This window comes from Emydura macquarii, unplaced genomic scaffold (genome assembly GCF_026122565.2).
Source record: "Emydura macquarii macquarii isolate MOO-44397 ecotype Brisbane River unplaced genomic scaffold, CSIRO-AGI_Emac_v2 contig_3128, whole genome shotgun sequence".
Taxonomy (NCBI): Eukaryota; Metazoa; Chordata; order Testudines; family Chelidae; genus Emydura; species Emydura macquarii.
This window is the reverse complement of record NW_027133265.1, coordinates 3,242,639-3,256,464: the sequence shown is the minus strand read 5'-3', so window position 1 is coordinate 3,256,464 and position 13,826 is coordinate 3,242,639. Positions and strand designations below refer to the sequence as shown.

The 13,826-nt window shown below is 38.2% G+C and overlaps 1 protein-coding gene across 1 annotated transcript in view; it reads right to left on the bottom strand.

Moving 5' to 3' along the window:
- GABRA2 (gamma-aminobutyric acid type A receptor subunit alpha2) overlaps positions 1–13,826 on the bottom strand; it is an 83,156-nt gene that overhangs the window by 36,689 nt on the left and 32,641 nt on the right. The window contains exon 4 of the mRNA XM_067531179.1: positions 12,693–12,760. Within this exon, the coding sequence (XP_067387280.1) occupies positions 12,693–12,760 (68 nt within the window). The remainder of the gene's footprint in view (positions 1–12,692; positions 12,761–13,826) is intronic.

The window sequence follows — 13,826 nt, the reverse complement described above, 5'->3', positions numbered from 1 at the left end:
GGAGCGCTGCACTACATAGAAGTTAGGAAGTTGATGGGAGATAGGCAAGCTACTCTACGTAGCTTGCTTATCTCCCATTGACTGCTGCCTAATTTTGCTGGCAGTGTAGACCAAGCCTTACTTCCTAATGCAGACTACTGCTTTGTATAAATGCAGAGAAGGACTCTAGGGGGAAAAAAGAGCCTTAATCTGACACCTTGAATTTGTATTATGAATTTTATAGATATCTTTATTCAAGAAAGATGTAATGTCTATATACTCTTTACTAGTCAAAATATTATTCAGTGCAGTACCCCCATTAAACTAGAAGAGCATATTTTCAGTATTACAGAAATCTCCTGGTGTTGATTTCTGGTCTAATGAATACTCCCTGTTGGTTTGTATTTGCATTCTTGGTCTCACAGCTGGATTATAATACTGTACATTTATATATGTCGCATTAGCTATCAAATTTGTATCCTGTCAATTTCTGTAATAATTTTATATTAAACAGTTAGAATTGTTGGGCCTGTTTTCTCAGTGAGTGGTTGGTCCATGGGGTAAAATCATAAGGATTTCATTCTTTTTCTAGTAAGAAGTTGTTGTACTTCATTCCTGTGTGAGTGAAGATATTAGATGTAAGCCAGGACCTCTGAAGCAAAGTTTCAAATTGACTTGAGTCTGAGCAATCTTATTCCCCTTACTTGACAATCTTCTTTATTATGAAGGCTGGACTTGGACAGAAAGAGTTTGGGGGAAGATAGGGGGAACAAATTATCTTTCTCATCCTCTTCCTTCTGTCCATGGTTGACAGGTTTTGGCAGCCTTTGCATCTGGAGGAGAGATGGAAACATTCCAAAGATTTCAAATATTGTGAATGCCCATCAGCATGCAGCATTGACAGTGAGCAGGGGGAACATTTCATTAATCGTGTCCTGGAACCCAGCTATTTTTTTTTCCTGTGAATAGATTAAGCCAAAATTTCTCATTTACTGACTTGTTCTGATTTTTCCAAGTTAGTCCTTTATATTCAGATTGGCCTTTTATTAGATAGTGTTAAATCTCTGAAGCAATACACAAACATAATTATGAATGTAAACAGATTCAAACTAAGATAAGTGGGGAGGAATAAGAAGTTAAAGTAACTTTTTACTGAATCTTTAAGGGCAATCAAAAATGTGTGCAGAGAAACAGTCCCTCATCCTCCCTTTAATTTATATCTGTGGTTGATATAAATTGATGAGAACAACAAAAAAGCTTGATGAACCCTCTTATACAGGGACGTCCCGGGCAGTTGCACTCATGTAGATGAGAGCAGAACTGTTCCCTAGATATTTATTTACAAACTAATGTCAATTGTTTTGTTTAAAGTACTACTGCTCCTGGTGTCACATCTTAATTTTTCTTACTGAGTCTTAAGGCACTTTAGTGATAAGCCTACCAAATTAGTCCTGCTTCAGTTTAGTTTCAAAGCTATTAATAATGTTACTCTGCAGCTAAGTGTCAAACACTTCCGTGAAGCCAAAGGAGCAGTTTTAGGCAAGACCCATAAGAAAATAATTATCAAAACAGACTCATCTGTCTTGTATCTGAGCCTTTGGGACACATCTGCCTCCTTGTTATAATCTGATACTGGCCTGAGAGTGATGAGCACTTCGAGAAAGTGGTGTAAATCCTGCAATTTATTTAACTGGTGAATAATTCATCACAGCTCCCTTGGAATAAATGCTAAACATTTGGGCCCAGCTTCCAAACTCAAGCTGAGCTAAATTCTGAATTAGTAGCAATAAGTCTGCTTTTATTTGGCTTCATCATTTAATTCTCTGTGGGAAGAACTTACTCACAGTGCAGAGGACCAGTGCAAGGCCCTATGCATTGCCAATGTCACACACAGATGTCACGTGCATAGAACTGCAGGCAGATGGTTATTAGCACACTTGCCATGTTGTATGGAGAGGGCCCCCATGTTGGCTCTTCACAGGTCAGCATGCTTGGTTGCAATGAGAGTATTTCTGCTAATCGAATGGCCACCAACACTTTATACAACTTGAAGAGCAGGAGTGGAATAGCAGCCAAGAGTGTGGCCACAGAACTGAAGAGCAGACAAGGCAAGGGAATGGATTTCTCCACCTCCATTTCCTCTGCTCTCTGTCACCCGGAGACAAAATACTTTATGTTGCATCTCATTAGCTATTAGCCTAACAGCGTGTCCTGATTCCATAAAAGTAAAAAAAGGAGTCAATTTCTCTTTTTCCAAAGTCTGTCAGGCTTTTCATCTTTACAAGCCAATAACTATAGAGGACAAGCAGTGAGAATTCAGATGTTTTCATTTAACCTTCAGGGGATTTGAGGCAATTCTATCAATTGTTTAGTGGAATTACTATAAATACAGAAGTGCTGTTTTCCAGTATTTTTTTCTCATAACGCACTACACTGGACTAAATGTTCCTTGCCCCTGGAAAAACCTAGGAGAGAAGATGTTGGGAAAATTTGTGAAACTGAAATTGCAGAATTTCTGAGAAAGACCCCTCTCATGGCAAAGTGGGTGGCCAGAAACTGCATGGTTTCACCAGACCAAAGAGAACTCAAGTCTAATCCCATGGGTCCAGGAAAGCAGGACAGCTCCATGCAACTCACAGCCTTCGTCATATAGTATGCTGGCTTTGATCCCTATGCCTGCTCTCTACACCTCAGTTCTGAGGGGAGCTGGTGCTGATCTGGCCAGGATTATCTCTCACGTGGATTTCCATGGGATTTCCATAAGAGCACATTGTGTAATGTGGCTATCCTGACCTTTGTTTCTCTGCCCTAAGATTATCTTCACACCCATGGACTCCCATCACTGTGGTGTTCACACAGAGGGACTTACATAGGCTCCTGTGGGTCACAGAAAGGTGGGGGAAACATGGTCTGTAGCCATCTCTCCTTCCACTACTTTTGCCTCCCTTTAGACAGACTTTCACCCCTTTGTTCCGCTCCACGATTTGGAAGACTTGCTTTTTGCCTAAGACTAGCCTAACAACTTTTTGCTGTACACTCACATGTTTTAGGCATTAAACAAACATATCCTTGCAGATTTTAAAGGAAAAGAAATGTTCAGTAATGAAGTAAAAACTAACATAGATCTGTAGACAACAAACTCACTTTAGTTTCATAAAGGGGGAAATGCACCCCTGTTTGAAGGGTCAGCACAAGGACCCTATTTTGAGACTCAAGTGGGACTTCAGTGGTGCAGAGGCTTTGTGCTAGACCATAGCACAATATAAGTGTATGAAAAAATTAAGGTTTTTTTCCTCTGTGGAAAATGTTGACTTTTGCTGTTGTTGTTTTTGTCAAAACCCTTCTGCAGTAAATGTTGACTTTTTAGCCAAATATTAAACTAAATATTTTGGCCACAAATATTTTGGGTCTGGGGCATTTTTTGGATAAAATATCTAAATTTAACATAGAAAGCAGACACTTTAAAAAAAAATTCATTTAGTCAAAAAATGGGAAATCTGCAACCAGCACCACTACATGAGATAAATCCCATTTAAAATGATCAGTGCCCTTTAAGGGAATTTGAATTCAACTTTTTATTTCAAAATTAATTTCTGCTAAGTTAGAACTAAAAACTTAACAGAAAGGTGATAATATTACTCTACTAAATTATAACAAAGCCTTCCTATACTTGAAAGATCCATTCCACTACAAGCCTTATATTTCTGTTCCTTCTGTCTTTTTGTCAAAATCAGTCTTACTTCTTGTTCTATAGCCTGCAATACTTGGATAATCTAAAAACAGCCTAATCAACCTGACTTGGTTAAATACTGTGTAGAGCTCATATCCACATATGAAAAGGAACATCTGTGCGGTTTTTCCTCCTTCCATGGGAGAGGATGAGATGCCTCTGCATCACCATCCCTCCCCTTCCCTAAACACTGTAGGGTGTGTTCTGTGGGTGTAGCATAAGCACGGAGAAGGGGCAGATGCTAAGTGGGCTGGAAAGGGCATGCACCCCTCTGATCCCACAGATATTTTAGAAAAGATAATATAGTATGGGCTCATATTATCTCCTCTACAGCATCCCCCTCCTTCCTGCCTGTACCATTGATGAATATTTTTGAAACTACACGGACAACTGAGAAAAGCAAATGTAGCACAAATGTTTTTAAGAATATAAAAAAGTTACTCTTATTAAAAGGATGAAACAAACAGTAAGATTTTTTTTAAAAAATGAGTAACAATCACACCCCAAATTTTGCACTGATTTATACCCCATGCATCCCCACTGCAACCCCTACCTGGTAAGAAAACCCTGAGTAATGGCAGTCAGAATTTGTAAAGAATAAAATCTAGGTCACTAGATTTGACCCTTAGCCCTCCATGAGAACATCTGTACTGGCTAATTCTGAAAAATAAGAGTGTAGAAAATGCTTTTAAAAAGTATAATTGCAAATTGATTATGCAGTAGAGTCTGCAGCAGCAAACTGACTTGGTGTCAACAATTCTGCAGACCTCTAGAACTGTTAATGCTTCATGATTCCATTGAGATATGTGTCAGCAGACCTGCAGGAAACTTTAACAAGTGCTGTGTAAAGCCACCTTAACCAATACATTAAAGCAGTGGCACTCAGACTACTGTACCCCTTTCAAGAGTGTGATTTGTCTTGCATACCCCCAAGTTCCACCTCACTTAAAAAATACTTGCTTGCAAAATCAGACATAAAAATATAAAAGTATTACAGCTCACTATTACTGAACAATTGTTTACTTTCTCGTTTTTACTATATAATTATAAAATAAATCAATTGGAATATAAATATTGTACTTAAATTTCTGTGTACAGTATATAAGAGCAGTATAAACAAATCATTGTATAAAATTTTAGTTTGTACTGACTTCACTAGTGCTTTTTATGTAACCTGTTGTAAAAGCAGGCAAATATCTAGATAAGTTGATGTACAACCTGGAAGACCTCTGCATACCCCTGATTGAGAACCACTGCATTAAAGAACCAAATATTAGAATATTGTTCCTTTTGTATATTTATCTATGTTCAAATATTAAATAGAATAAAAACAAAGAAATAAAATAAAGAAATAATCACAGCATAAAAATTGGTTGATGCAAAGTTAAGGTTAAAAATGTAAATACAAAAATATCAGGAAGTCTATGTGTTACAATATTCAGAAAAAGCTTAACCCAGTTTCTGCACATACTTATCCAGATTCTGCTACCTTCCACTCATTGAGTAATATCTCACTCTGTGAGTAGTTCCACTAAAGATTAGAAATACAGAAAAGAGGAAACGCTATGAGGGGAACTCATCTGAGGTTTCCTCTCCATGGCACTCTTCCACAGGATTTATGATCTGGCTGTATATTTTGTGCTCCTTATAATGACTATTGCTCAGATGGCAAAAAATATTATTATTTTCCACTTGAAATTTAGAGGCTCTTCTCTTGAGGAGATCATCACTTTTGGCTGCCTGAGAAGCTCTAGATGGCTGAATGAGAGGCAAGCTTTGTCAGACAATAACTCAATTCAGAGAAAAAGTTGTAAAAACACTGACAATATAGAGGAATATACAACAACAAAAATAAATGTCTCTTTAACTACAGTATTAGTTTTGAAAAGGGCATACAGAAAAAGCCCATTTTAATTGCCTAAATTCACAAGCCCACTTTAGATTTTGTCATCTTGTCAGCCATGTTCCATGCAAAGTTTAATTAACATCTACCTCAGCGTTTTTAAATGTTAAAAGAAAGTTTTTTAAACTTAATTACAGATGCCGTAATTAACTGCTTTAATTACCATTTTAGTCCTTTAACTGTCTGCAGACAATTATGGTAATTAACAATTTAGAGATACCACTTTGTTTTTCAGTTGCTGGGTTGTTTTATTTTAAATATTCAGCTTTTTCCTCTCCAGCTAGTGTCACAATACATTTCCATCACTGACCTGGTTGGAAGCCTTTAGGGCTTTACATCACAATACTGAACTTATATGTTTCATAGAAATAACAATGCAACAACTGAAGCTCTGAAGGTACAATCTGCTTTATTCTGAACTTTGGCTTCTCTTGATTAGTCCCTATTACTCTGCATAATGAAGTTGAAAAACAACCAACATACTGGCATTTTTTCCCTTTGACACTAAACTCTGAGGCCAATATACTTCCATATCTTTATTAAGCAGCTAGTATGGGTAGATCTGGGTTTCAACTGGGTATCTGCTATCTTGGACTTCATTTATACAGAAAATTTACAGCAATTCTCCCACAACTAGTCTAGAACCAATGCATCAGTGGGAGAAATGCTAAAAATTCTCATTGTAGACAAGCTGAGAGAGGTTGTTAACATAGTAACTAAGTAACACTAGGCATTGTTTACCTTCAGCAAGATGAAAAAGTATAGTATTATTTATAAGAAAGTCTCCAAGATCTTGAATTCAGATGTACGTGCAGGAGTTTCAATGCAGCAGAGAAAAGCACATGAAAAGGAAATCATATTTTCAAAGTAACAAAATGTAGTTTAAGGAAATCTTGCACTGATACACTAAAATGTTAAATGAGATGCACTGTTCAGGTCTTTTTTTTAAATTCAGGACTAAAAATGTATTTTGACGATGAAGGTACAGTTTCTTCTAATCACATATCCACATTCAAAGCAGTAACAGATTTTGGTTATAAGTATTAGTTATCCAATTTATTTTTGCTGGGTTTAAATCTATTCAAAAGCATAGTATTCTGACTAAAAATAAATAAAAAAAGAGGAACTATGTAACAAAACAGTAGCGTCTACTTTATTTCACAAAAAAATTACTCAAAAACTAATGGGCCTGATTCACCACTGCATTATTCCAGTCATATGCAAGTGTAACTATCAGAACTGATGGAGTCATGCCCATAAAAATCTGGAGTAAGGCAGTAGTGAATCTTGCACTGTATATTTTGTCCATGAGCACTCTGTGTGACAGTGAAAAGACGACTAAAACCTACATATCTTTATCACTATGGTCACCTGAAAATTTACTCTTCCCTGAAGCTTCTTTACTAGTAAAGAACACTGCCAGGTGAAACTTAAACTAAGATTATTTAGATACAGAAGTGGCGTTAGCTATTGAGCTGAAAGATAATTTCCACTAGCTCTCACTATTGAAATACAAACAACTTTTTCTAAGTACTATAAGAGAGAGTGAACCCATTTTACTTTTCCATAATCCTGAACTACACAAGTCCCATCCCAAAGTGTATCCATTTCAGAATTAAACCAGGTATTTATTTTGGTTTGTATAAAGTAATGATCATGTGAAAAAGTGAAAATGAAAATTGGGCTAAATGGAGAAAGGACACAAGACTCAGGCATTAAAGCTTACTAGGGTAGCCTAACAATTTAGTGAAGATGGTGATATAGCCCCTATCTGGTTTAATAATCCTGATATTATTTGTGGGTTCTTTACCCCCAGGTTTATATCATAACATATAAGTGCAATAGATAACAAGCTAATCAAGGTAAAGCAGGGCAAGAGTGACTATGACTTCAATATCCATGTTCTGTAGTGGGTATATAAATGCACTACATTGATGGTTTCAGGACTCTCTCAGCCCCTGTGCTTGTCAAATTCCCAAGAAAAACATTTCAAATAATTAAGAAAAAAATTGTCAAGAATCACTGACATTTATAATGACTCCACAGAAAATAAAATGGTAATGACTACAAGCTGTTTTGCAAAGGGCAATTTTTCACTTACACACACACACAAAAAAAAAAATTCACAACTGAGTCATGGCAAGTTTTGATTAAGTCACAGATTTATAACCTAATTGTGGATTTTTGTTTTGAAGAATGTTCTTTTGTAACTTCTGTCTTTCGTAGCTGAAAGGGAAAAACAAGTATCTGCACCTCCGCAAGGAGGGAGGGCAGCAGGAAGAAGCCACACAGGCTCTCCCACCTAAATAAAAGAAATGGAGGCTATGACTTATGACAAAAAACATGACTTCACGTGATTGTGGAATTTGTGACCCGCCATGACAAAACATCAGCACTAATGATATTTCCTACCACTGCCATACTGTAAATAGTTTTGAACATCAGAGTAAAAACAGTCACCATAATGCACACATTCATGTAGTAGCTCTTTTGAAATTCAGTTTGTGCAACAACTGAAACATAAGGTAACTCACAGTTTATGTATGGGAGGTAAGTTTTTTTTTTTTTTCCCAAACTGGTCCAATTAAATATTGATGAGGACTAAAGCAATGCCCTGCTTGAGGGTTTAGCACAACTCGTTATTACCACGAAAAGTCTTAACTTTTCTTTTTGTATTCGTCCAATGTTAAACCGTTGAATGAAATTTTGTCAGATTTACCAACGTTTGCTTGATAGCCTGATATCAAGTTTTGAAAGTTTCACAGCATAATGATTATTTCTGCCAAAATTATGACTGGTTGAAAAAAATATATGGGATTTGAATGGAAACTTGTATTGTGGCATTGGCTTTAAGTGGCAGATTAGATGCAATATTCATTAACACTAATATGCACAGTGGCCATAGCTGATTCTTACTAACTCCAAAACAAACAATAATAATGATCATGAACTCTTTTGTTAGCCATGTGAATAACCAATGTTGTTCCACAACAATTCTCTTAGTCCCAGTCCTATCATTTCCAGTGTGGATCTCCCCTGTTCCATACAGAGTGGGAGGTAGGTGTGAATCAACCACACCCGATGACACTATTCCCTACACCTCTTCGGTAGACCTTATTCTACATGCATCATTCGTCCGTCTCCAGATGCCAGTAGAAAAACTGGCAGTAACTTAATGCAACCTGAGACTGCAGTCATTCTTCTATGACCCCCACGCACTTCCAGTTGTGGAAAAAAACCTTAAAAGGAGTCCTAGAAGCAGTAGTGGCTATGGGACATCCTGATAATGAAGCTGCACTGTCAGAGAACCTGACTTGAAGATGCAGGGGCCTCAGTGATAATGAACCTATCTTCCTGAGGATCCCCTGGGATTCAGGCAGTCTGGCAGCAGGGCCACTGCCATTCCATTAGAGAACTAAGGGCAGGGTAGGGGAGATCAAACCCACCCTCCCAGTGAAACAATTTGGGGAAAACTGAACAGGAACTGTCATAGTTCTCTCAAAGGGAACTGCACCTGTATGCCCCCTCTCTGGTCCACCAAGAGCACCCACTTAACGCTTCTAGCTCCTTAACCATCACCTTTCCTGGGTGGAGATCTGCATCTCACTCCCTCCTAATCAGTGATCATCAGGCTGCCCAGATCCCTGCCTCACACTGTGATATCCCCAACAAGCCAGACACTCTAAAAGGACAGCACTTGCACTTTGATTTCTCTTTGAGGGTTCTGACCAGTGTATTATCCACAGATATAAGTTACCGCACAGCTCCTTCTAAACAAGCACATTTATTCTTAAGGTAAAAAGCATTATAGAGAAGCATATTAAAACAATAAAAGAACTACATCCATGCTAAAAAGTTTACCACCAGAGGTCACCTCCAGCTCCAACCTAAGGCTCTGGTAAGTTTTAGTCCTTCAAAACCCACAATTAGGCTTTCCCCGTGTTTACAAGTTCATCCAGCTTAGATCTAGGACCAGAACGAAGTCTGGCCAAGTCAGCTATTTATACAGCTCAGGCCTTTGATCTTGGCCTTCTGTAACAGGTAATCAGCAGACAATGGCCTTCTCCTCATGGTGTACATTCAAAAGGCTGGGTTTTTGCATAAAGGGACATGTGGAATTTGTATCAGTCACTCTCCAGGGATTCTTCAGGAAATCCACTTTACTCTTATTGTCCTCAAAAGTCCACACTTATCTGGCACGATACAATATAGCGTTTTGAACGCCTTTAAACTTCTCAGGTCTCACATCTGTCATCTCTCTCCCCTGGGGAAGTTACATATGATCCTGGCTCACCTTAATACATAAGCTTAAAAAAATAAGGTCTTCCAAAGATATTGAAGGAAATTGTCATATCAGTCAAAGGAACATCAAAAAGTTTTCCTCCCTTCAGAGCCTCCTCCTACAAATATTCTGTGGGCCCATGTATAGTAGTTTAAATTTACACAGAGTCCAGCGGAATGTAATATTCGCTTGAAAGATAGTTTATGGCATTTACACTAATTTCACTTTCACGTTTGACAGGATATGCGATTCCTTGGAAATCAATCATTTTAAACTTAATTTTCTATCTGACTCCTGGTAGGCATTACAAAGTAATTTTATAAAAGAATCAATTGCACATGTTAATTAAGCCTGAATCCTTGGTGTTAGTGAACACTTAAGCCATTTTTATCTATCTACCGACATATCTGAAAACAGATCTATAGCTATTGGTAACAACCGTCATTTTGACCTACTGTGTTTCATTTCCACAAGTATCCCCCTGAAAACTGCGTTTATAGGACTGATATTATAAGGCCTGATTCTCCATTGCCCCACATCTTGCGTGGTCATTTACCCCTCTGCAAAGTCAAATTTCTCCACTCACACCAGTGACAGAATTTTGGAAAGAAAGGATGATCCAATGGTTAGCAGCTGGGACTTGGGAGACCTGGGTTTAAGTCCCTACTTAGCCACAGACTTCCTATGTGATCTTGGGCAAGTCACTAAGACCCAAATCCACAAGGGGACTTGGGCGTTGCACTTTTAGGCACCTAGAAAATCACTGGGACAACAAGAGGATCCACAAAGCCTGAGTTAGGTGCCTAGCTCCCTATACAATAAATGAGGAGACACAGTTGCTTTAGAACACAATCCACAGAAACCAGCAGGCTAATAGTCAATGGGAGATGCCCAGGAGAGGGGTGTGTACTAAGTTCGGCCCTTCTCACAGAGTTCACTGTCTACCTCCAGGCTGCAGGGAGGCAACTATTTCTGCTTCCAAGCCACAGCTGGGAACCCCTCTGTTGGAGCCAGGGAGCTTGGTGCCTAAGGTATATCTTATGAGAAGGAGTTAGGCACTTGCCTTGCTCCACACAAATAGCGATGGTGGTAGTGGAAGAAGATGTTAGCCCTGTGGCTAGGGTACTCAGCTGGGATGTGGGATCCTATCCTCAGCCCATCTTTCCCTACTTCGTGGATCACTTTGGGACTTTGGTGGATATAAGTGTCCAGGTGCCTAGAGTGAGGCAGCAGTGAACATGCCCAGAGGCAGAAACATAGATTCCTAGGGAACCTATATGGAGAGAACTTATGCACCATGTGAGTTTAGGCACCTACAGTTTAAGGTGGCAGCTACGCAGGAGTTTTGTGGATCACACCTGAAAATGGGACTTAGGCGCCTAAGTCTCTGTGGATCTGGGCCTAAGCCTCTCTGTGCTTCAATTACCCATCTGTGAAATGGGGATAACAGCTCTTCCCTACCTCAGAGGGTGTTGTGAAGATAAATACATTAAAGATTGTGAGGTACTCAGATATTATGGTAATGGTGGCCATATAAGTAAATAAAAATGAATTTTACACCCATTTTGCATTGGTGTATACTGCTGTGGAGAATCAAGCCTATAGTGCTAGTTAATAAAATACAAATGATTTTACAAGTTTCATTTCATATCCATAGGAAAAAAACATTTCTGTTATTCACAAGAATCATGGCCATCTGTAATGCCACCCAAGAAAACAAATATACTTTTTTTTTTCTAAAATCAGATTTTTATTTGAAATAGCTAATGAAATCCAGTATATGTTGTTTCAGTAAATATTTATTTAAAAATTGTGCTATTTTTCAGGAAAAAATAAATGAATAATTATTTTTGGCATTTCTTTTCAAAATTGCACCCATTTCATGAAATCAAAAATCACTCCAAAACCTCACATTATGCATTTCTCAAATTCTTTGTATAATGAACATCCCTACCACCAATTAATTTGTTACAGTTGTCAGTTACAGAGAGCTCCAGATCATCATACCATGGGGAGTCAGAGACAGAGAGAGAGAGCCCACAACAGGGAGCCATCTTTAGGAGAAGAAATTGGGGGGAGGAGGTTGTTTTGGTTTTGCTCAGCCATTCAGGGGGTGCCGAAAACATTTCCCACTCTGGGTGACAACACACCCAGGACTGGCCCTGTAGGCCAATATCGTTAGTTTCTTTCTTTTAATCGCCATTGGTTCTGATCCTGCTGGTCCTTTCTGACCTGAGTAGTCCCAATAACTTGCAGAAGAATAATTACCTAAGGATAATTTAGTGTTTGCTGGATTGGAGCCATTGTTTGAAAATTCCTGCTAGTAATTTTTCCCAGATCATTTCACTGTGGGGATGGAGTTTGAGGCCCACCCAGAACAAAGCACAGTGACCTATCTCTTTGTCCCAAGCCACCCATGCCGAAGTCCTTGAAAGCGCCTCAACTTGTCCAGTGACTGGGGATCTATGATCTTCTTTGTAAAGACTGGAGAGAAACAAAGCCATTGAACAAAATATTTATAACAACTTGGGGACTGTTACTGATAGGCTTTCCCTGCCTTGACTTCACAGTTCTGGGTGAAATCCACACAAGTGTAGAGGACCAGAAAAAAGCCTATGATCACTTAAGTCACATCCTACATCCTTTGACACTTATATCAATTTTATATTGCCATAAGTCTGTTGATTTCAATGAATTTACTCTTGATTTGCTCCGGTGTAAATGGGAGCAAAATGTTAATGTTCTTCTCAGCCTGTCCATGGTATGCAAGCAAAAGATTAATTCACTCAGGGACTCACCATGTCTGTGTCTGAAACAGGTCCAAAGCTGGTTACGTAGATGTTAGTGAACACTTCCGTTATACTGTCTGATAAAAGAGGAGAAAAACAAACATTTTTAGAATATACATTTTCTGAATTCTGTACACAAAATGACGTGAAACATTCTGAACCAGATTCTGCTCTCAGTCATGTACTGTTGTAAACAAGGAGAAATTCCATTGACTTCACTGGAATTACTCTGCTGTTACAGTGGTGTTACTAGATGAGAATTTGGCCCCGAGTGCTTCACTTACAACAAATATAAACATCTTTCCCATTTTCACAGTCAGCAAAAACAATTACATTGCCTGGTATTTAATAAGGTGCCACAATTCTAAACGTAAAACGCCTTTCTGGCAGAGCTATTATTCCAAGAGTTGCAGATCACTGCTGTTAAAAGCTTTCTAATTCAAGGCTATATTTTTTTTCAGACTGAACAGCTTTTTTCAAAGCCAAAGAGAACAAAAAGTTTACAATACAATTACTAATGGTGATAAAAATAACTGTTCAGCAGCATCCTATATTTTAATTGTTTTTAAGTGGCAGATGCTTAAACATAGTAGTCCTTTTCCTTTATTTACCACGCTGCTTGATTGCTGTTGTAGCACTGTAAAAACTGCAGGAAGAATGTCCTCCTAAAGTTTATAGTTGGACAGGCATGATACCAGCATATTAAATATTGTACTGAAGGGAAAAATAATCGCTGAGTTTTCTATCTTCAGTTTTCAATAAGGCTCAAAACTGAATGATGTGCACTAATAGGGATGGGCCACACCAGCAGAAAATTTCCCACAGTGGCATCCAACTACCCTGTAAGTATCAGGATGTTGAATGTTTTGCCTTACAGCAAATTTTTAGCTGAAAAATAAAAAAGGAGGTACTTAAACACAACTAAGTGCAGTTTGACAATTAAAGTACCATGCCCTTTCCTAAAAAGAACACTGCACCTCGTAACTCCTCTTTGCTGTATCTTGACCTTCATATTTGATCAAAACACAAAAATTTGCATTTAGTGCTTCTTATTCCTGATTTAAAAGCTGTTCTAAAAACAATCTTTTGACCAAAGATATTATATGATAAGTAAGGATAAGATTATGTCATGGAGGTCATGGA